Source organism: Papio anubis, chromosome 20 (assembly GCF_008728515.1).
Source record: "Papio anubis isolate 15944 chromosome 20, Panubis1.0, whole genome shotgun sequence".
NCBI classification, from domain to species: domain Eukaryota; kingdom Metazoa; phylum Chordata; class Mammalia; order Primates; family Cercopithecidae; genus Papio; species Papio anubis.
The window spans coordinates 23,983,007-24,006,095 of NC_044995.1; the positions used below are offsets into that span (position 1 = coordinate 23,983,007).

Consider the following 23,089-nt stretch of genomic DNA (forward strand, 5'->3'; position numbering starts at 1 on the left):
TGTTGGGTGCAGACTCTACCAAATGGCTGCATTGCTCATTGCCGCCACCCCAGGAGGGTTGTATAGAGGTCAGGTCTGTATTTATTGCACCTGGTATCTTAGGAATTTCTCCTTTGCCATCTTTCCCTCAACAGCACGCAGCTAGCAACATTCTGAGAGGTTTACTGAAGAGTGGGTGATTTACTAGGAGTCTTAAGGGTTGTTCCTTTCTGCATAGGTATTTCCCCACCTCCTTGCTCACACTGGACTCATTGCACACCCCCTCCAGCATTAGAGATGTTAATAATTTGCAAATTTTGGGTGGTCCCTGGGCATGAGGTTTCCCAGACCTTCCGTTTCTAGGGGCTTCCCCTCCTGCTCGTGTCTAGCTGTTTGCCTACTGTAACAGGACTACAGGCGTGTGTCACCACACCCGGCTGATTTTTGTATTTTTTTGTAGAGATGGGGTTTCACCATGTTGCCCAGGCTGGTCTGGAACTCCTGGCCTCAAGTGATTCTCCCTCTTTGGCCTCGCAAAGTACTGGGATTACAGGCATGAGACACTGTGCCTGGTGTGATCTCTTCAGAACTTTCATATATCACTAATCATATCCCATGAACCATAACTTGGTCACATGACTTCATGTAGTTACAAGGAAGCCTGGGAAATACAGCCTACCTGGGCAGCTTTGTGCCCAGCTAAAAATTCTGTGATCATGGAAGAATGGATGTTGAGGAACAACTGGCAGTACTTGCCGTTACCCATGTGAAAAGTACATTCTTTTGAAGGTTAAGGTCGATGTGTATTGTTTCAGGCACACCATTAGTCCCTCCCTCCCTCCCTCCCTTTCTCTCTCTCCTTCCTTCCTTTCCTCCCACCCTCCCTCCTATCCTCCCACCCTCCCTCCCCTTCCCCTTCCTCCTTCCTCCCCTCCTTCCTTCTCCCTCCCCTCCTTCCTTCTCTTTCTTGCTTTTTCTTTCTTCCTCCTTCCCTCCCTTTCCTTCTCTCTTCTTTTTTCTTTCTTTTCCTTCCTTCCTTCCTTTCTTTCTTTTCCTTTTTTCTTTCCTTTCTCTTTCCCTTCCCCTTCCCTCCCTCCCTTCCGTCCTTTCTCTCCCTCCCTCCTTCCTCCTTTCCTTTCCTCTCTCTCTCTTTTCTTTCATCTTGCTCTATCACCCAGGGTGTTGTGCAGTGGTGCAATCACAGTTTGCTACAGGCTCAAGTGATTCCTCCCACCTCAGCCTCCCGAGTAACTGGGACTACACCAGGCTAATTTTTTTATTTTTATTTTTGTAGAGATGGGGTTTCATCATGTTGCCCAGGCTGGTATCAAACTCCAGGCCTCAAGCAATCCTCTTGCCTTTGCCTCCCAAAATGCTGGGATTACAGTGAGCCACTGATGTCTTGAATTTCAAAAACTCTTAAGGTATTTAATACAATGTATAGGTGCAGCTGGCTTGCCTGTTTACAATAGATAGGTGTTACTATTTTAGGGTTTTAATTAGCGATCATGCCCTTTGTATCTCATGTCCATACTTATTCTTGTTTGTATTGTAAGGAATAACCTAGTTAGGAATATGGCTGTGAAGCTCTTGTTCCACTTTTTGTTGTTGTTGTTGAGACAGAATCACAGTCACTCTGTCGCCCAGGCTGGAGTGCAGTGGTACAACCTCGGCTGACTGCAACCTCTGCCTCCTGAGTTTAAACAATTCTCCTGCCTCAGCCTCCCAAGTAGCTGGGATTACAGGTGCCCACCAACATGCCTGGCTAATTTTTGTATTTTTAGTAGGGATGGGGTTTCACCACGTCAGCCAGACTGGTCTCAAACTCCTGACCTCAAATGATCCACCCGCCTCGGCCTCCCAGAGTGCTGGGATTACAGGCATGAGCCACTGCACCGTGCCTTGTTCCACTTTATCTTTCAAGAGTAAGTTTCATCAGTGGATTATGGTTAAAGACAAGTGCTGATTTGGTTTTATTTTTGCCACTTTTGCTGTTTTCCTGCCTGATCACAAGGCCACTTGATAGAACTAGTAAGCTATGCCCTGGGCCTGCAGGAGGGCACCTGACATGAAGAGGCTAGCATTTGGACTGGTTTGCAGGTATACTTTTAAATTTTTTATTTTTTGAGATGGAGTTTTGCTCTTGTTGCCCAGGCTGGAGTACGATGGCACGATCTTGGCTCACTGCAACCTCCACCTCCCGGGTTCAAATGATTCTCCTGCCTCAGCCTTCCGAGTAGCTGGGATTAGAGGTGCATGCTACCACGCCCGGTGATTCCTCAAAGATCTGGAACCAGAAATACCGTTTGATGCAGCAGTCCCATTACTGGGTATATACCCAATGGAATGTAAATCATTCTAATACAAAGATACATGCACGCATATGTTCATTGCAGAACGATTCACAATAGCAAAGACATGAAATCAACCCAAATGCCCAACAATGATAGACTGAATAAAGAAAATGTGGTACGTATACACCATAGAATACTATACAGACATAAAGAAGAATGAGATTATGTCCTTTGCAGGGACATGGATGAAACTGGAAGCCATAATCCTCAGCAAACTAGCGCGGGAACAGAAAACCAAACACCACATGTTCTCACTTATAAGTGGGGGCTGATCAGTGAGAACACATGGACACAGGGAGGGGAACAACACACACTGGGGCCTGTTGGGGGTGGGATGGGGGGAGGGAAAGCATGAGGATAAATAGCTAATGCATGCAGGGCTTAATACCTAGGTGATGGGTTGATAGGTGCAGCAAACCACCATGGCACATGTTTACCTATGTAACAAGCCTGCACATCCTGCACGTGTACCCTGGAACTTAAAAAAACAACTGTCAGACAGTACACTGGAGCTTTTGTCTGCGTTTGCAGGCTGAGCACGGGGTTGCTCCAGGGGGGCCCAAATGCCGAAGAGCCTCATGTTAGAGTTTTTCACCTCTGCGGTGGAACTGGTGGACTCTAGTATCACCATTCCAGGGAGGCACAGCTGCACCAACTGTGTTCTCAGGCTTCACATGGAGAAGGGTTTTAGAAAGTGCAGATAGCCTTGAAACCACTGGTTTCCTACCACTGTTTATTTCAGCATAACTATTTTTTGTGGAATGCTAGTTCTGGAAAAGCAGAAATACAGCTTAAGCTTTGAACCATATCCTGCTGTACTTTTTCTCATCAGCCCAAAATAGAATTTTCTAACACCGTTTGTGGTGGGAAATACTGAATTTAAATGGGACTGCAGATATAAACAAAAAGAACAAGATGTGGATTGACGTGCCTATTTCAGTAAAACACAGCCACATTATTTCTGAAATACGTATGAGATGACAAGTAGGAAAAAAAATTGGAGATATGCACAGTTGTGACAATAAGCCTTTAAATACCAATAGTAGGTGCTAATAAAAATCCTGAAAAATGAATGTTTTATTTTGTTGAGGGTCTGTTCAGGTCCAGCTTTCCATTGTGTATACATTTCAGATAACACACTTTCATTTTAAAACTATACTTGATTATTACTGATCAATCCATGGTAATAACATGGGTAATTACAAATATTCTTTTTGTTTTTCCTTTTACCAAAGTACAAAGCTGATAGATCAGAAAGGTGAAACAGTTGGGTCTGAGCTCATGGCTAAGGATCCATGATTTTCTGATTTGTGCAAATACTTTCTTTCTTTTTTTTTGAGACAGAGTTTCGCTTTGTTGCCCAGGCTGGAGTGCAGTAGCATGATCTTGGCTCACTGCAACCACCGCCTCCCGGGTTCAAGCAGTCCTCCAGGCTCAGCCTCCCAAGTAGCTGGGACTATAGGCGTGTGCCACTACAACCGGCTAATTTTTGTATTTTTAGTAGAGATACGGTTTCATCACGTTGGCCAGGCTGGTCTTGAACTCTTGACCTCAAGTGATCTGCCCGCCTCAGCCTCCCCGAGTGCTGGGATTACAGGTGTGAGCCACTGCATCTAGTGACAATTTTTTAAAAGATGTTTTTAGATGTTTTTTCTACATTTACCTAATATGTAGAATCCTTTTAAAACAAACACCGCATTGTAGAAGTACCTGTCTTATATAGATCTGTACAAATGATTACAGAATGACACCTTTTCTATCTGGATTAAGTAACACGACTGGTGTAAATCTGGTTGACTTAGGGAGCAAAAAGCCACCCACATGTGACACAATTTTGTTATATGGCAGTAAGAATTTATATTAGATGCCTGACATTAAACTTTTTAATTCAAAAGAAAACCTTCTTACCTACATAATCTACTTTGGTAAGGCAAACAATTTAAACTGATTACCCATTATTGGAAAAAAAAAAAAAACCCCAGGAGATTAAAGAAACCAAAGCTGTCATATTCTCATAAACACTTAGTTCAAATAAAACTAGATATAGTATACTTATTCATGTACCACTAGAAAAATGAGGTCTGTAGTCCCCTAGCACAGCATGCAAACTGGACTGTGCTGTACACATAGGTCTCTGGAAATGGTTTCGGCATCTTATGCTCTGCTGATTTGGATTCTAAGATACACATCAAAACACACTACCTAAGTCAGTCTATCGTATGGCACCAATTAGTAACTTCTCTATGAATTTACAGGGCCAAAAATGTTCTCATTTTACATATTCACTGATTGACTTGGAAGAAATTTATGTAGAAGAGTACGGACTTTTTCTTAGCTCTGCCAGTTTAATCAACAGCTCTAGACCAAAGCCAACTACCACCTCCTCCCTACCTTTGAAGCTGGCTTTGGAGTCACACATGCTATTCATTATGAAGAGGTGCATTTAAGACTCTTTTCTTTATATCCTGGATTATTCAATTCACTTGTCACCTCAGCCAAGTGGATTAGTCACTGGGGTTACGTTGCACCATGGTTACATGTGCAGGCGGTGTGCTGCAGTCCTACACCACTGGCAGGGTGAAGCCGTGGGGGCTGACATCAACACCATAAAGTTGTCAGGAGGCAAGTGAGACTTTTTATAGCTGCATTTTGATTTATTATTTAATTATGCATTGTTATTTCAAACAAACTGGCTTTAAATATCAGAGATGAAACAGGTTCAAGTCATCAAATATAGTTAAGACCTGAGATAGGTAGACTATAAAAATTACAAAGGAAGAAACAAACTAATTTAGTTATAAAGCACTACTATAAAAAGCTTTCTTTGTAAAAAGCCATTTTCTTTCTGGTAGCTCTAGAGCACAAATTATACCATTGTTCTAGTTCAGAGGTCTAGTCAGAAGGCTTTTTCTATCAAATAGGTGGTGAATTAGGCTTTGTGGGCCATATAGTCTCTGTCACAACTACTCAGTGCTGCTGTTGTACCTTGAAAATAGCCGTATATGATATGTACACACACAAGCATGGCTGTGTGCCAATAAAACTTTATTTGCCAAAACAGGAGGCATGCTGGCTTTGAAGAGAGGGCCCTAGTTTGCTCATCTCTCTTCTGTACCAGCACTGTCCAAAAGAAATACAATGTAAGCCACACATGTAATTTAAAATTGTCTAGTAGCTACATTAAAAAAAGGGTAAAACTAATTTTAATATTTTATTTAAACCAAAATATCATTTCAACACGTAATCAATATAAAATACTGTTAATACATTTCCTTTCTTTTTGTACTAAGTCTTTGCAACTGCTATGTATTTTACACTTAGATCATATTATAGTGGCTGCCACACTGGACCATATGTTCTAGAGCTTCCATGCTAGGATTCTCTAATTTGGAGGTTAGTGACACAGTTTCAGATTGGGTTCTTCAAAGACAGGGGATATGATTACGTTGTCCCTGGGAAGCATAGGATGAAATACTTGGTCTTGGTCACTTTCAACTGAGGTGGCTCAGGATTCTAGGGCACAAATGGATAACCAGACCCACAATACAGTCAGATGATACTAGCTTCATTTGTCAATGCAACAAATATGATGTCAACAGCTATCTGTATACATTACAAAATGATCAAGGTGTGAACGTATCACTGTAGTTTTTGGCCTTCGCTAAGGAATGCTAATTGTCAATAGCAGAACTAGTCATTAGCACTTTGACTATATCAGAATTGAAAGCATATAAGCGTGTCACATTTGGAAGAGAAACTGAACTGGGTAGCAAGGAAAAAAGCTTCAAAATTAGACTGAATTTTTAAAATGATTTTAAAAGGTAAATGCTTATTCAATTTATCGTGTAACGGTCTAATGCTAGTTAGCAACAGATTAACAAGTTATCAAGAGTCATCATAAACCTTCGTTTAACCCTTGGGAAGCTTTTAATTATTTAAATACAACTTTCTAAGCAATAAAGTCATCATTTCCAGGAAAAGAATGGACACAACCCGTGGTTAATAAAACTTGGAGGCAAGTTTTTTTTTAACAAAAAATTTATTACCAAAATACAATATTAAAGTCAATACATGACAAACTCCTGTAAAGCAAAATAAATTATTCTAACATTGTACAGTATTTCCAAAGGTAGTTAAAGAAGCACTACAGACCTTGCCTCACTGTTCTGAACAGATGAACTGTTCTCCCATGAACACAGTCCTAGAGTTTCAGCTTTAAGGCATGCAGCTCGATGTGCAGGATAATTTTACAAAATGCAAATCATCCTATTTTAATAAGATACAGTGTCAGAATTAACTGTAGTCTTTACATGTCAGTATTCCAGAAATTTTTATACTTTGGCTATAGAAGCAATGCCATAGTGTTACACAATACTTATTTCTTAAAAAAATACATGTATTCATGTTCATGAATATCAAACGCAAATTTCTATTAAATATATTTTATCGAATATTACTTAGAGCACCTTGCTGTACAATTTAAAAAGATTAAATAAGTGTCTATGAAAACTAAAAACACAGTAAGTCTCAACAGAGAAGCCTGCTTGTCTTTGTCAAGCCAATTATAGCACAGGAAGGTGCAATGTAAACATGGATGCCCACCATTTACTTTGTGAGAAAAAAACAGAAAATAATTATGAAGCCACCAGCAGCCACCTTCAATAGAAGAAAGATCCAGAACAAAGGCTTCGGTTGGTGTCACAACATTGCACTATCTGGCCAAAGAACTTGGACTACCGATCAAATGGAATATTAGCATGATACTGTTGAACACTGGGACACCTGCCGTATTCTGGATGATTAGAGAAAGGGAGAAAATGATAGAGCCCTGAAAAGTATTCTTTATAATGATCAGAATGCATCATCTTCCCCCCTCCCCACCTTTGCCATATGCAGTTTCTTTTCAAAGCTATTTTCACTATCACATCTTAGAATTTTTTAAGTGTTCAGAGGAGAAAGCAGATACTATGAGCTCTGTCTAATAAGTCTAATACCAATAAATAAAATGTTATTCCTATGAAGGAATTGCTACTGAATTTTTTTTTCCGCGGGGGGGGGGGGGGGCGGTGGTGGGTAACAGGACCTCATCTGTTACCCCAGTTGGAGTGCAATGGTGCCATCACGGCTCACTGGAAGCCTCTATCTCCCAGGCTCAAGTGATCCTCCCACCTTAGCCTCCTGAGTAGCTGGGGTACAGGCACATGCCAACTAACTATGCTTGGCTAATTTTTAATTTCTTGTAGAGACGGGGTCTCCCCTTGTTGCCCAGGCTGGTCTTAAACTTCTGGACTCAAGCAGTCCTCCAGCCGTGGCCTTCTAAAGTATTGGGATTACAGGTGTGAGCTGCTGTGCCCAGGCTACTAATTATTTTAATAGCTATCTCTGCTACAATTATAATTGCATAATCTTCATTATCACTTTTAGAAAACTCAATTGTTCTTGGTAGACACATTGTTAACTTAAGGCTTGCCACAAAATGATAATGGGAAGGTAAAGAACCTCCTTGATATATGCTTCCTCCTATGGGCCAGGAGAAAGCTTTTAAGGACAATTCTAAGGCCAGAATCAAACGAAACTTTAGAGGCTTTGAACTTCTGGGTTAGTTTTTTCCCCATGAGGTGGGGAAATTTTAAATCCATGATTCCAAGTGGAAAATTTAAGTAACAATCAATGGAATTAGTTTAAAGAAAGAAAGAAAGGTAATTTAAAAGTTCACATCTTTGAAATTTTGGGGATGCTTATTATTATTTTCTAAAAATGACATAAAACTAAAGCCAAGGAAATATTATAAAACAAAATTCTTCTAAGGTTGTTGATTTTCAGAACAACATATTTTTATAAAGAAATACTGAGTCATTGTACCAGCAATGAAAAAACTGACTTACAATATGAATGGCAACAGTATGGGTAATAATAATGAAGCCATTTTAAATGTTTTATTTGAATTTGAAATTAAAATGTTTCCATTCTGAAAAAAGGAGAAAATGCATGTAAGTCCACATTCAGTGGATTTGAGGAATACAGTATATATAAATCCATTTCATATTTTTAAAAACCATGTATCAGAAATGGATTAACTTTCATAAATAAATTAAAGCTACCTAAATAAAAAGGCTGCAAAGTTACAATCATTTATGTTTGCTTAAATATCACCAAAATGAGATTAGAAAGAAAAAAAAAAAAACAAAAACCAACAAATCAGAAAATGTTGCAAGATGCCTGGCCCCACTTAAATAATTCCTAGTAATAATTTTATAAATATTAATCCAATCATACCTGGACTTTGGGAACAGAATTCTTCCTAAAATGTGCCTACAGCATATCCAATTCGAAAACCTTCACAGTGTTCCAAGTTGATCGGTCACAGCCTCATCTCAGGTGTTAGAAATCAATATTCAGATATTCGGAAATAGCACCATGAGGATGGTGCACGGAAGAGCGCACCGACCTTTTCACTTGTAGGCAGAATTTACTTTAACAAAACAATGCCTAAATGAGTAATCAGAACTACAAAAACAAAAACACCCTGTTTTCTTCACTCCTTGAAATAATTAAATCACAAAATGTGTAATTAATAAGACTACATCTATTTGATGGTGAGTTTTAATGCTTAAGCACTTTGCATTGGTTTTCCATATGTCCAGTCGCACTCTTAACAAAACAGAATTTCTCAGATAGGAGGAATCCTATAGACTTGCCAAATGCTATTTGTTATTAAAATTTTTACAAACAACCTGAATTTTTGCTATTAATTTTAGTCACATTTGGTTATATTCCTCTTCTGCTAAATATAACTAAATTAATATATCCCAGGAAGGAAAAGCTCAACACAGCAGTACTCATTTTCAGCAGCTTCTAAATTTCACCCCTCATCCCCTAAGGGATTTTTGGAAATAGTTCAAACTATTTCCAGTGCAGGATGATCAAATGTAAATTTTCATACATTGTTTCTTTTACACACTTTCAGATAACAAGTGTGGTCTCATTTAGCAGAGAGTATTAGAAGGTCTATGCACTATGGAGACAGTATGCCAAATTCTAACAGACACTGAAAAGAACCTCTGAGGACACGCAAGACGATTTAGCATTACTATGAACTGAGATCTGGTTTGAGTCTGGTGGGAATTCACCTGTTTCGTCCTCGGCTCACAAGAAATTCATTGTAAATTTAAGACAACACTTCTTGAATGCCTATTTACAATCTAGTTTTGAATTGAGAGGTCTTTTCTTGTTTAAGGTTACTCCTTAAAACATGTCCTAGATTGAGTATGATGAATTTCTATCAATTTAGGGATTTCAGTAGATCATTTCAAAGCCCTCTAATTATGTTTCCTTGTTGACTCTGTTGGTGACACTGAAAACACCCCTCCCAGAACTGCCTCCCATTTCTCACTGGAGGCCTCACAGTCTGCATTTGAGAAGTGAGAAGAAAACTAAGCTCTGCTTAAGACTGTGACCTTTTTATGACTTTTAGAATGGTTCCTGAAAAGCCCTTTCTTAACTCTTTTGCTTGCATTTCTACACTCTAATAAGCTTTAATAAATACACTCAACACTAAGAAGGGGTGACAGAGGGTTAATACAGGATTACACCTCTGCTTCCTCTTCGACCCACTCCCCCTCACTCAAAATATTTAAATATCATTACTGCTTGTCCATTTGGAATTCCTTTTATTACAAGTTTGGTTCCAAAGTCACATCTGTCATTTTCTCGAAAATCACATCAATGATTTCTTCTGTGGCTAGGAAGTTGTTTGACAGCGCAAATGTGAAACTGTGGTGAAGGAATCCTCTTCTACTGCTTTCGTGTTTGAGTCATTATTCCACCTAATTTGTGTTTAGAGCTGTGTTGTGGTCCTTATTCAGGATGATGTTTACAATTTCACCCTCGTGCTCTTTCATATGATCCAAGAGGTTTTCTTTGCTGGTTGATTCAAAACCACAAATACAACAGCAGAAGAGTAAAACGCAGTACTCCATACCAGGAGGGGCCAGACTGGAGATTTTTTCTAAACTATATGAGGTATTACTTGTAGGGCTCAGTTTTTCATTCTCGCTGGGACCCAGAACTTCAGTGGGAGTCTGGGAAATCAGTTCTGCAGATGACACTGCATTTTCCGAACTTCCAGTGATGGGATCAGAACTCTCTTCACTGCTCTTTAATGGAGTCTTTCCAGGGGATTTCCCCAGAACTCTTAAAAACAAAACAAACACACCACACCGTTAGGAGGCTATAATGTAGAACTAGTAGATTTAATCCTGGCTTTAATTTACATATAGCAATAAAGGGAGGGGGTAGGATGAAATACCTGCCACTTTGTGAAATTGCGTCGTTAATAGCCTTGTTTACTTGTTCGTAGTTGTAATTTTGGTCACTTGCATGTTTCCACATATGAGACTTCAAAGAAGGAGGATGGCTACACACATACCCACACAGAGAGCATCTGGAAGACAGGCAGGCAAACGAAAATAAGAACGGTCCCATAACACCAGTGAAAAATCATCATGATTCTGTAACAATCATTATAGCCCTTCTTCCGGACCCTTATTAGACATATCGTATTTCACTGAATCTAAGATGTTACTTAGAATCATTCTAAGAGGTACACTGATTTCAGAGAGGTCCTAGAATAGATGTCCTGGAATCAATGAAAGAAGGTGTTTTATATGATAAAGAATGAGTAACAATCAAGACAAACATTCCAGATTACTTTAGCTATTACAATATTTGGAAAGATTTTTGATGTAGTAATATGCAAAATATTTGCTCTAAATTAATCACACACACAAAGAAAAACTTACACAATTAATACTTTATACCACTCTACTACTTGAGAAAGCAAAAAGGAATGAAATGATTTTCAACATGAACTCTGCACTCTTTACAGACCCACAAAAAATGGAAGCAGTCATCTTGAAAAAGCTTCAACAATTTAGATTTCATAAATAAAACAAATAATCTTAAAAAGTTTCTATTAAAAAACAATTGTTCCACATAGTTGGGTACACTTGGTAAAATCTGAATTTAACAATGAAGGATTTTTAGAAAAATTAATATACTTTATTTTTTAGATGTCTTTAGGTTTACAAAAAAAACTGGTCAGATAGAACTGAGTTCTCACATGCCTCCTCCTCCCCTGCTCCAAATTCCTCTCATTATTAATATCAGTGTGCTATATTAGTTATAAATGATGAATCTATATTGATACATTTTTTAGTAACAAAAGTCCATAGTTTACATTAGGGTCCGCTATTTGTGTTGTACAATTCTGTGGGTTGTTTTGTTTTTGTTTTTTGAGACAGAGTCTTGCTCTGTTGCCCAGGCTGGAGTGCAGTCTTGCTCTGTTGCAATCTTGGCTCACTGCAACCTCTGCCTCCTGGATTCAAGTGATTCTCGTGCCTCAGACTCCTGAGCAGCTGGGATTACAGGCGTGCACTTCCATGCCTGACTAATTTTTATATTTTTGATAGAGATGGGGTTTCACTATGTCGTCCAGGCTGGTCTCGAACTCCTGGACTCAAGTGATCTGCCCAACCTCCCAAAGTGCTGAGATTACAGGTGTGAGCCACCATGCCCAGCCAATTCTGTGTTTTGACAAAGGTATAATGCCATGAATCCACCATTCCAGTGTCATATGAATAGTTTCACTGCCCTAAAAATGCCCTGTACTCCACCTTTTCATCCTTCCTTCCTGCCCCTGAATCCCTGGCAACCACTGATTTTTTTATTGACTCCATAGTTTTGCCTTTCCCAGAACATCACATAATTGGAATCATAGCAATATGCATGTACGGTTTTTCCATGTCTGTCAGGGGTTGATCATTCTTATTGCTGAGTAATATTACATTGTGTGGATGTACCATAGTTTGTTCACTCACCTGCTGAACAATATCTTGGTTGCTTCCAGTTTTTTGCAAATACGAATAATTGCTGATATGAACATTCATGTGCAAAGTTGTTTTGTTTTGCTTTTGAGACTGGGTCTTACTCTGTTGCCCAGGTTGGAGTCCAGTGGCACGACCAGAGCTCACTGCAGTCTCAAACTCCTGGGCTCAAGCAATCCTCCTGCGTTAGCTTCCCAGCAAGCGCAGGTTTTTATAAGGAAAGCGCAAGTTTTTATAAGGATAAAAGTTGTCATCATTTGGGCAAATACCTAGGAGCATAATTGCTGGGTCGTACTGCAAAACTGTCATCTTTTTAGGAAACTGCAAATGCACTTTTCCAAAGACATTTTTGTTAAATACTTAATTACAAACCTAACAAATCAGGTAACTTACCTGAACTCTTTCCTACACCAATAAGAGACACAGTCAGCAATAACGAGGCACAAAGAAAATCAAACGGCATAGGAGTAAATAAAACAATTAAATACGGGCAAAGACTAAACTCTTATTCTGACCCACCTCCAATTTAACTTTGTGATAGCATGCAGCAGTATTCTTTTTTTATACACCCTGAGGAATCAGGTCCAAGGCCAAAGGCCTCTGATCTCAAGAAATACCAGCCCACTTACAGGCAATACACAGGCAGTTCTTTTTTTTTTTTTTTTTTTTTGAGACAGGGTCTTGCTCTGTTGCCCAGGCTTGAGTGCAGTGGTGTGATCATGGCTCACTGCAGTCTTGGCCTCCTGGGCTCAAGTGATCCTCCCGCCTCATACTCCTTAAGTGCTAGGATTACAGGCATGAGCTACCATATCCGGCCCAAATAGGCAATTCTTGAACTTCTAATAAACTCAACTATATGAAAAGATGTTCAATCTCATCACTAACAATCAGGGAAATGTATCACACCCCTCAGATTGGCAAAGATAAGTAAGTCTGATAAGATGTGGAATCTGATAAATCTGGTAAGATTTTTCACAGATGTGGAAAAATGGAAATGTACAAATTTTATGTATGGCACTCTGAAGAACAATTTGGCAATATCTATTAAGGCTGAAGTGGCACACAACTGTAGCCCCACAATTCTGGTGTTCACAAGGAAACACATACAAGAATCATCCTAGCCATGAACAGCAAAAAAGGATACAACCCACAGCCCCTGTTCTTCCACAAGGATATGAAAACAAATTGGTTTATTTTCATATAGTGGAATGTTATGAAGTGGGGCTGAAAAAAAAAAACAACTAAAAAATCCCCATGAGATCTACACTTAGCACCAGGAACCAATGTCAATAATGATCAGTGAAAAGAAAAATAAAAAGACCTGTTAGGCTTTTAACTTAAATAGTTGAAACACCAAAACCAACAGAATATAGTGCTTAATACATCCATATATATGTATATACACATACATATATGTTATGTACATAGAAAAGTTATTCACGAATACCTGAAATGATACACATCACCATCAAGACAATGGGGTACCTCTCAGGAGGAAGGGTTGAAGAAGTAAGAAATTGAAGCTTTAGCTATATCTACAATGTTTTATTTCTTCAAAATGTGGTAAAATGTTTGACATTTCATTATTTAAACATTTAAAAAATTGTTCCTCTTTTAAGCTTTTACAGCCTGCATTCTCCTTAAAACTTTATTACGGCTGGTATAATAAAATAAAATCACTACATTTTATTCTTGGTTATCTACAAAAAAAAAACAAAAAAAAACTAATCTTAATTCATTTTACTTTGCCCATTGATATCTGAGATGCAGCCATTTTTTGACAAACCTCAATAAATCTATAATATTTTCACTAATATCTTTATCAGAGGGTGGGCAGCTGGCAACTTTTCCACCCCCAAACCATTAAACTCAGTGTCTGTATCTGTGACTGTCACACGGTGGTGGTGTGTACTATAGTGTGGTTACAGTCGCCTGCTCAAATGTCTCTGGATCAGTTGCTTGAGAAGGGCAACTGCCCTGCGCCATGGTGGCTGGGCACCCAGCTCGATGCCAGCCAAGAGGTGCCCACTCCCTTCCACCTAGTGCCTCTACCAAGCTGCCTTTACATGTCGGGCTCTCATACGTTAATTTTTATGTTATGCTAAGGGGAAACAGACACGAAATGCTGGCTCTTCAGACACCTGCCTCCTCACTTATATTCAGACTGTGGTCCTGAGGCCTCACCTGAAAATTCTTTATCCGGAATGATCCCCCAATGACAAGTCAGACTTATGCAACAAGAATTTCATACTTTTGCGAAAACTGGGTCAGAAAGTAAACACCAGAAATCGCAAATGTATCCTATAGAACATCTCTAATGTTATTCCAACCTTTTAAAAATAAGAGAGAACTGTTTACTGTTTTCCTTAAAAAAAAAAAGAAAGAAAAAAAAGCTTCTTATTTTAGAATAGTTACAGATATAGATACAGATACATAGAAAAGTTATTTCCCTTACTGTTAACATGTTACATTCCTGGGGTACATCTGTCACAAATCAGGAGCCAATGTTCCTTACATCATTATTAACTGAAGTCCACACTTTATTCGGATTTCCCTGGTTTATACTTAACATCCTGTTTCTGTTCCACGACCCCATCCAGGACACAACATGGCTTTTAGTCCTCACGTCTCCTTAGGATCTTCTAGACTGCAATTGTTTCTCCTACTTGCCTTGTCTCTTTTGAGACGCATTTTCACTCTGGCGCCCAGGCTGCAGTGCGGTGGTGTGGTCTCGGCAAACTGCAACCTCCGCCTCCCAGGTTCAAGCGATTCTCCTGCCTCAGCCTCTAGAGTAGCTGGGATTACAGGCGTGCGCCACCACGCCTGGCTAATTTTTGCGTTTTTAGTAGAGACAGGGTTTCGTCATGTTAGCCAGGCTGGTTTCTAACTCCTGACCTCAGATGATCCGCCTGCCTCGGCCTCCCAAAGTGCTGGGATTACAGGCGTTGAGCCACCAAGTCTGGCTAACTTGCCTTGTTTTTAATGCCCTTGACAGATCTGAGGAACATGGGTCAGATATTTTGTAAATGTCCCTCAAGTTGGGGCTGTCTGCTGTTTTTTTCACGGTTAGACTAAGCTGATGAGTTCTTGGGAGAAAGGCCACAAAGGAAAAGGGCCGTCCTCCCGACATCCCACTCTCAGGAGAACTTGCCCCTGACATTCCTCCCCTGGCTGAGCTCAGGTTTTTCCAGGGAAAAGCTCCTCTTTCTCAACCCTGTTTCCATAGCATACCACTGGGAAGGTGGTCACTGTGTGCAGCCCACACTTAAGAGCTGGGATGATCACCTGCCTCCTCGAGGGAGGGGTATCTACGTCAATTATGTGGAATTTTTCTGCACGGGATGTGTCTTATTCTCACCCACCTATTTATTCAACCATTTATGTACATCAGTATGGACACATGGGTATTTTATACTTTGGGGTATAATTCTGTATTGCACTATTTATTTTGTTGCTCAAACTCCTCCAGCCTTGCCCCCTGGGCCTCTGTGGTTGCCTCCCATGTCCTTCTGCCACACCCCGAGTTTTGTTTCTTAAGCACTTCCTTACTTGCTGGTCCTATGAGACGCTCCAAGATCACCTTGCATATTCCCCACCAGTCCTAGACTAGACTGATAATTTCTCTAGTTCTTTCTATTGGAAAAAGGTATCAGAAACCAAGATTTGGGTGACAGGTGAACTGCTTTAATTTTGTAAATAACTTTTTTCCTGATTTCAAAAATTCACTCTAGAAAATTAGAAATATACAGGAAAAAAAAAAAAAAGAAAATAAAAATCAATCATAGCCTTTTCACTAGATATAACCATTATTATTATTTTGATGTTTATTTTCCAGTATTTAAAAATACATATATTTTTATAAAATTTAAATTATGGAAGGCTACTGTTACAATTTAAACTTTCTACAATAAAGTATTTATTGACTACAATAAGCTGCCTAGCATTTCACATTGGATGGAATTGGTGGAATTCCATTTAATTCTCTATTTTATGCAGAATATATAATTCTGACAATTGACAATCATCTTTGCATAAAAATTTTAGGCACTTAAACCTTCTAGGAACACAGTCTATAAACTTTAATTTGTGCACCAGCATGTGCTCATTCTTCTAGGGGAGACTTATTCTAGGAATACAGACAGTTCAGTATTAGGAGCTTCATTATTATGAGTCACCATTTGAAAGGATTGGAAGAGAAAAGGCATATTTTCGCTGGTGTTGCTGAGACTAAATCTAAAAAAATCAATATTCATTTTTAAATTTCTGATTATGGAAATCGTTAAACAAAGGCAAAATTATAAAGAAAAATGTGATGAATCCGTACCATCCAGTTTCAATAATTGATTGTTGGCATTTTGCTAATCTTGTTTCATGTAGTCTCCTAACTTAAAGTTGCTTGATTTTTACAGACATGTCTTATTCAAATTAGGATCCAAATGAGATCTACATTTCATATTTGGTTGGTAAGTCTCTTAAGTCTCTTTTAATCTATAATATCTCTTCTTTCTTTCCCGTCACCCCTCATGCATGTATCTGTTGAAGATATCAGGCCATCTGTCTTGCAGAATCTCTCACCACATGGACTACACTGAGGACTTTCTGGTGATGTCGTTTATCATGTCCCTGTGTCCCTCATGTTTCTTGTGAACTGGAAGTGAGATCTAGAAAAAAGTTTCTCAGCTTCTGCATTCCTGACATTTGGGGCTAGGTAATTCTTCACTGTGACAGCTGTCTGGGGCACTGCAGGTTGTCCAGCAGCATCGCTGGCCTCTACTCACTAAATGCCATTAGCGCTTTCTCCGTCAATTGGGACAAACACAGTAATGTCTCCAGACACTGGCAAATGTCCTCTGAGGGGGCAAAAGCACCCTTAGTTGGGAACCAATGATCTACAGATTTCATTTCATTAGATTCAAGGTCATATTTAATTTTCTTTCTTTTTCTTTTTTTTTTTTTTTACAAATATACTCCATGGGTATAGCTGTGTATTTCCTACTGCCATACTCAGGAGGCACTTAAACCAACAACACCTAACCCAATACACATTCTTAATAAAACTTCTCTACAAAATAAGGTAGATGGATAATTCTTCAGTATCATCAAAATATAACTTTCTCAACTACAAAACTAGTGTCAAGCTTAATTAGGAACCACCAGAGGCATTTCTATTAAATTCAAGAACAGAACAAGGACATTTACTATCCCCACTGTTACGCAGTGTTGTGGAGGTACCAGCTAGGACAATCAGATGAGGGAAAGAAAGAAGAGGTATAGGCCGAGTGTGGTGGCTCACACCTGTAATCCTAGCACTGTGGGAGGATGAGGTGGGCGGATCACCTGAGGTCGTGAGTTTGAGACCAGCCTGGCCAACATGGTAAAACCCCATCTCTACCAAAAATACAAAAATGAGCCATGCATGGTCGCGGGTGCCTGGAATCCCAGCTACTTGGGAGACTGAGGCATGAAAATCTCTTGAACCCAGGAGATGGAGGTTGCAGTGAGCCGAGATCATACCACTGCACCAACGCACTCCAGCCTGGGTGACAGACAAGACTCTGTCTCAAGAAAAAATAAAAAATAAAAAATAAAAGAAAGAAAGAAAAGCTATAAACAGAAAGGAAAGTATGAGAAAATGATTTGCAGATAATGTAATGATATACCTTAACAATCCAACAGAAAATTAAAAACTGCTAACTAAGTAAAGCCACAAATCTAACATTCTATACAGATCAACAACTTTCTTATACAGAAACAATATTAAAATGCTAGCAAAATGCTAGAAGAAGGAAAAAACAATTTATAATAGCAATGGAAAAAATAAAATATATAAGAACAAGCCTAACAATGAGTGAGAGTGTGTGTGTGTGTGTGTTTGTGTGTGTGTGTGGTCCTTGCGTTGCACGGTTCCAAGCTGCATGAATTTCAGTTACTATGGCTTAGTTAAACATTATCAGTCCCCCAACAGCATGGTTCAAATTTCAGTTATTAACTACTATGGGAATATGAACTGTGAGTAACTGCAGAGAACGAACTTCACTGGCAGCTCTTCTGTCTACTATGTAAACAGAGATGCATCATGCCCAGTGACCAAGCAAGCCTTTCAAAGCTGGTGACTGGTCACTGTGCTATGCAGTTCACTCCCCGACAACAAAGCATGTAGTTATGCTGCATCCTTATCTCCCAACGTTAAACCTGCAGGACATGTTATGAAAATGGATAGTCACAAGAGAGGAACTGGCCAACAAAATTGAAGTGCAGCAAAAACCCACAAAGTGATAATGCTGGAAGCAAAATTAGACATAAATGTAAATGAATTCTAGAACAAATAAATAATTGGCCACAGGAATGCTGACACTGAAGAAAACTTGGGATATGCAGCCAGAGGATCTTACTGAAAGTGAATTTAACAACGAGGTATGTAGTTCCTGAAGGAAGTTATGGCAGCAAAAAAGTCTACATTAAATGAACTCTTGGAGACAATTTCTTAGAAAGGACAACTGACCACTTGCCAAAGCATAGGAAAGATGCTCATTCTAGACTGTAAAGGACACAATGAGAAGGCAAGAACTATTCAAACCGCTCGATAAGTCTCTTACAAAGAGACAAAACATTTTATTTCTCAAAGTTTCTAAGTGTCGTATGATCTGAATTTACGTGTCCCCCGCCTCCCACCCCCGCCCCCGCCCCCGCCTGCCTGAAATTCCTGTGTGGAAACTTTAACCTCCAAAGGGATAGTATTAAGGTGGGGCCTTTGGAAGGTAACTAGATCATGAGGGCAGAGGCCTTGTGAATGTGAGTGGTATGATCTGAATGTATGTGTTCGTGCCCCCCGCTGAAATTCCTATGTGGAAACTTAATCCCCAAAGGGATAGTATTAAGAGGTGGGGCCTTTGGAAGGTGACTAGGTCATGAGGGCAGAGGCCTTGTGAATGGGATTAGTGCCCTTATAAAAGAGGCTCAGGGGAGCTTTATTGCCCCTTCCAGTGTCAGGATGCTGCAAAAAGGTGTTATTTATGAAGTAGGGAGCAGGCCCTCATCAGACATCAAAGCTTCTGACACCTTGAGCTTGGACTTCCCAGCCTCCAGAACTGTAAGCAACACATTTCTGTTGTTCATAAATTACCCAGTCTAAGGCATTTTGTTATAGCAGCCTGAATGGACTAAGACACAGCACCACAGTTTAGATATGGTCTGTCTGTCAACACCAAAACTAACGTTGAAATTTGATCCCCAATATGGCTGTACTGGGAGGAACGGCCTCGTGGGAGGTTTCTGTGTTTGGGGGTGGATCCCTTATAAATGGGATGTTGGTGGTGTTCTCTCAGTGGTAGGTGAGTTCCTGCTCTTCCAAGACCGGACTGGCTCTCGGAATGAATTAGTTCTCTTGAGAGTGGGGTGTTATGAAGCCAAGACACCCCTCAGTTCTTTGGTTCTTCGCATGTGTCCCCCCTTTTGTGACTTTCTCCGCCATGTTGTGTTGTAGCACAAAAACCTTCACTAGAAGCCAGGGCCAGGCCCTCAAACTTTTCGGCCTGCAGAACTGACAGCTGAAAAAAACGCCTTTTCTTCATTTGGAGCATTGTGGGTTATCTGATTTGCCATGCTATCAGAGCCCTTTGCTTATGGATTGTTGTTTTAAATTACTGAGCCAATTCCTGTCCACTCAACTGGTCAGCAAATGCTATCTCTTTATTTAAACCCTTTTCTGATTATATAATCTATATTCCTTGCATAAAAATGGAATATAGACAAGTATAAAGACAAATTCTAAAAAATTACTTGCATAGCTTTCTGGTCTTTTTAAATGTACATATGTAGATCTGAAGCAAAAGTAGAATCATACTATCGATTTTTAATCCTACTTTTGACAATGTTCCATGAGTATTTTCTCAAGTTAAAAATTATGCATTTTCAATGGGGTATAACGTTCCATCCTACAAAAATATCCTAATTTAACCACTCTACTAAGTAGCATAGAGCTAGAGGTTTTTGATATTTCTGACATTATAAGCAATGCTATAACAAATTATCTTGTACATCAATATAAATGCATTGCAGATTATTCTTTAGGGCAGAGTTCATTTCCCCCCAAGACTCCTTAAGAATAATAAAGAATGGGCCAGGCGCGGTGCCTCATGCCTGTAATCCAGCACTTCGGGAGGCCGAGGCGGGCGGATTACAAGGTCAGGAGATTGAGACCATCCTGGCTAACACGGTGAAACCCCGTCTCTAGTAAAAATATAAAAAATTAGCCAGGCACGGTAGTGGACACCTGTAATCCCAGCTACTTGGGAGGGTGAGGCAGGAGAATGGCATGAACCTGGGAGGCAGAGCTTGCAGTGAGCCAAGATCACGTCACTGCACTCCAGCCTGGGCGACAGAGCGAGACTCCATCTCAAAACAAAAACAAAAATAATAATAATAATAATAATAATAATAATAATAATAATGATAAACAATGAACACTCCTAGTTGAGACACAGAACATTACCAATATACCTTTGAGACTCCCTGTGTGCCTCACCTCAATTGCCTCCCCTTCCTTTCCAGAGATAAGAACGTTCTTGGGCTGTGGGGCACAGCGTTTTTTTGTTTGTTTGTTTGTTTTTTTGACACGGAGTTTCACTCTTGTTGCCCAGGCTGCAGTGCAATGGCGCAATCAATCTTGGCTCACCGTAAGCTCCCCCTCCCAGATTCAGGTGATTCTCCTGCCTCAGCCTCCTGAGTAGCTGGGATTACAGGCACGTGCCACTACACCTGACTAATTTTGTATTTTCAGTAGAGACAGGATTTCTCCATGTTGGTCAGGCTGGTCTCGAACTATTGGCCTCAGGTGATCCACCTGCCCCGGCCTCTCAAAGTGCTGGGATTACAGGCATGAGCCACTGCACCTGGCCGGGCACAGCCATTTTTAAGGCTCTGATCTATAAATGTAGTACCCATAAAGAGGAGAAATGACAGAAAATATGTTTTGACAGGATGGTAAGGACATAAAAACAGAAATGCAGATCCATGGAACAGAATAAATGGCCCAGAAATCAATCTAAACATACACAGTCAATGAATATTTGACAAGGGCACCAAGAGGACATAATGAAGAAGAATAGTCTCTTCAATAAATGGTGCTGGGAATACTGGATATCCACATGCAAAAGAATTAAAGTAGATCCATATCTTTCATCATCCACAAAAATCAACTCAAAATGGATAAAATAGCTGAATGGAATATCAGAAACTGTCAAACTCCTAGAAGAGAGTACAGGGAAAAATCTCGCTGCAGTGGCAATGATTTTTTGGATATGACACTAAAAGCTCAGGCTACAAAAGTACAAATAAAAGGGACAACATCAAACCAAAAAACTTCTGTACAGCAAAGAAAACAATCAACAAAAGGAAAGAGCAACCTAAGGACTGCAAAAAAAATTTGCAAACCACATATCTGATAAGGGGTTAATATCCAAAATCTATAATGAACACTTCTAACTTGATTAAAAAATGAGCAAAGGACCTGAAAAGATATTTCTCCAAAGACATAAAAACTGCAACAGTGATATGAAAATGTACTCAACATCACGAATCATCAGAGAAACACAAATTAAAATCACTATGAAATGATAACCTGTTAGGATGACTATTATCAAAGACAAAAGAGAGAACAAATGTTGGCAAGGGTGTAGGGAAAAGGAAATCCTACTACACTGTTGGTGATAATGTAGATTGGTACAGCCATGAAAACTAGTATGGAGGTTCCTAAAGAAATTAAAAATAGAACTACCACATGACCCAGAAATCCCTCTTCTGTGTAGGAGATGAAATCGCCACCTTACCAGGTATCTGCATTTCCATGCTCAGTGCAGCATTCCTCACAAAAACCAAGGTATGGAAACGACCTAAGTGTCCACTGACGGACAAATGGATAAAGAAAACGTGGCATGCGCGCGACACACACACACACACACACACACACACACACAATCATTCCACCTTAAAAAGGGAGATCCTGCCTTTTGCCACTACATGGATGGGCCTGGAGGCCTCATGCTAATAAGCCAAACACAGAAAGACAAGTATTGCTCAGTGTTACTTAAAAGTCCAATACACACACACAGAGAGAAGGAAGGAGTGGTTATAAGGGGCTGGGGGTGGGGAGGGAGAGAAGATTCTGGCATACAAAGCAGCATGTATATAGGATGAACTTGTCTAGAGATCTAATACACAGCATAAGGACTATAATCAAAATGTACTGTATTAGGAATTTTTGTTAAATAAGTAGATTTTAGCTGCTCTTGCCACAAAAAAGTATGTAAGATGATAGATACGCTAATTTGCTTCACTATAGTAACCATTTTACTATCTATATTCTATACATATTGTTAACCTCCAATATATACAATAAGATTTATTAAAAAACAAAACAAAAACATTAAAAAAAATGTTTTGAAACAAAGGTTATGTCTAACAAATCATTTCTAACCACCTCACCAACAGACCAGCACCAACCATATTTCCACGTAGGGTAAACTGCTCCTTCCTATCCCGCCCCATTCATTGGGCAAAAGAAGTCTTAAACCAAAACGAAACCACACTGACAAAAGAGCACACTGATCATGACACCACCTCTCATGATTCTGCTTTGCTTCCTTGGTGGAGCTGCTGGATGCTCCTGATGACAGAGCCATTTGGGACTCCTCTACCAAGGCAAAGCCATACACATGACATGAGGAAAGAAGTGAACACCCTAACAGTGTGATTGCTGGACTCCTAGAGTGGCCTGTAAATATGGCCGTTGCTGAATGCAGGCTTTGGAATGTCCAAAGAAGCACAATTTCTATGTTACCCAATAAAACCCGATATGTATCTGTATAAAAAATG

At 39.7% G+C, this 23,089-nt stretch overlaps 1 protein-coding gene across 3 annotated transcripts in view; it reads right to left on the reverse strand.

Annotated features, from left to right (window-relative positions):
- Nucleotides 1–6,353: 6,353 nt before the first annotated feature.
- ZNF507 (zinc finger protein 507) overlaps nt 6,354–23,089 on the reverse strand; it is a 40,435-nt gene continuing 23,699 nt past the window's right edge. For all 3 annotated transcript variants that reach the window (XR_002518951.2, XM_003915278.4, XM_003915279.3), the window contains 2 exons: nt 10,642–10,776; nt 6,354–10,526 (listed from right to left, as the gene is read on the reverse strand). Coding sequence is in view for 2 of the 3 variants with exons in the window: in XM_003915278.4 (XP_003915327.1) it covers nt 10,160–10,526; nt 10,642–10,776 (502 nt within the window). In the remaining variant the exon portion in view is untranslated. The remainder of the gene's footprint in view (nt 10,527–10,641; nt 10,777–23,089) is intronic.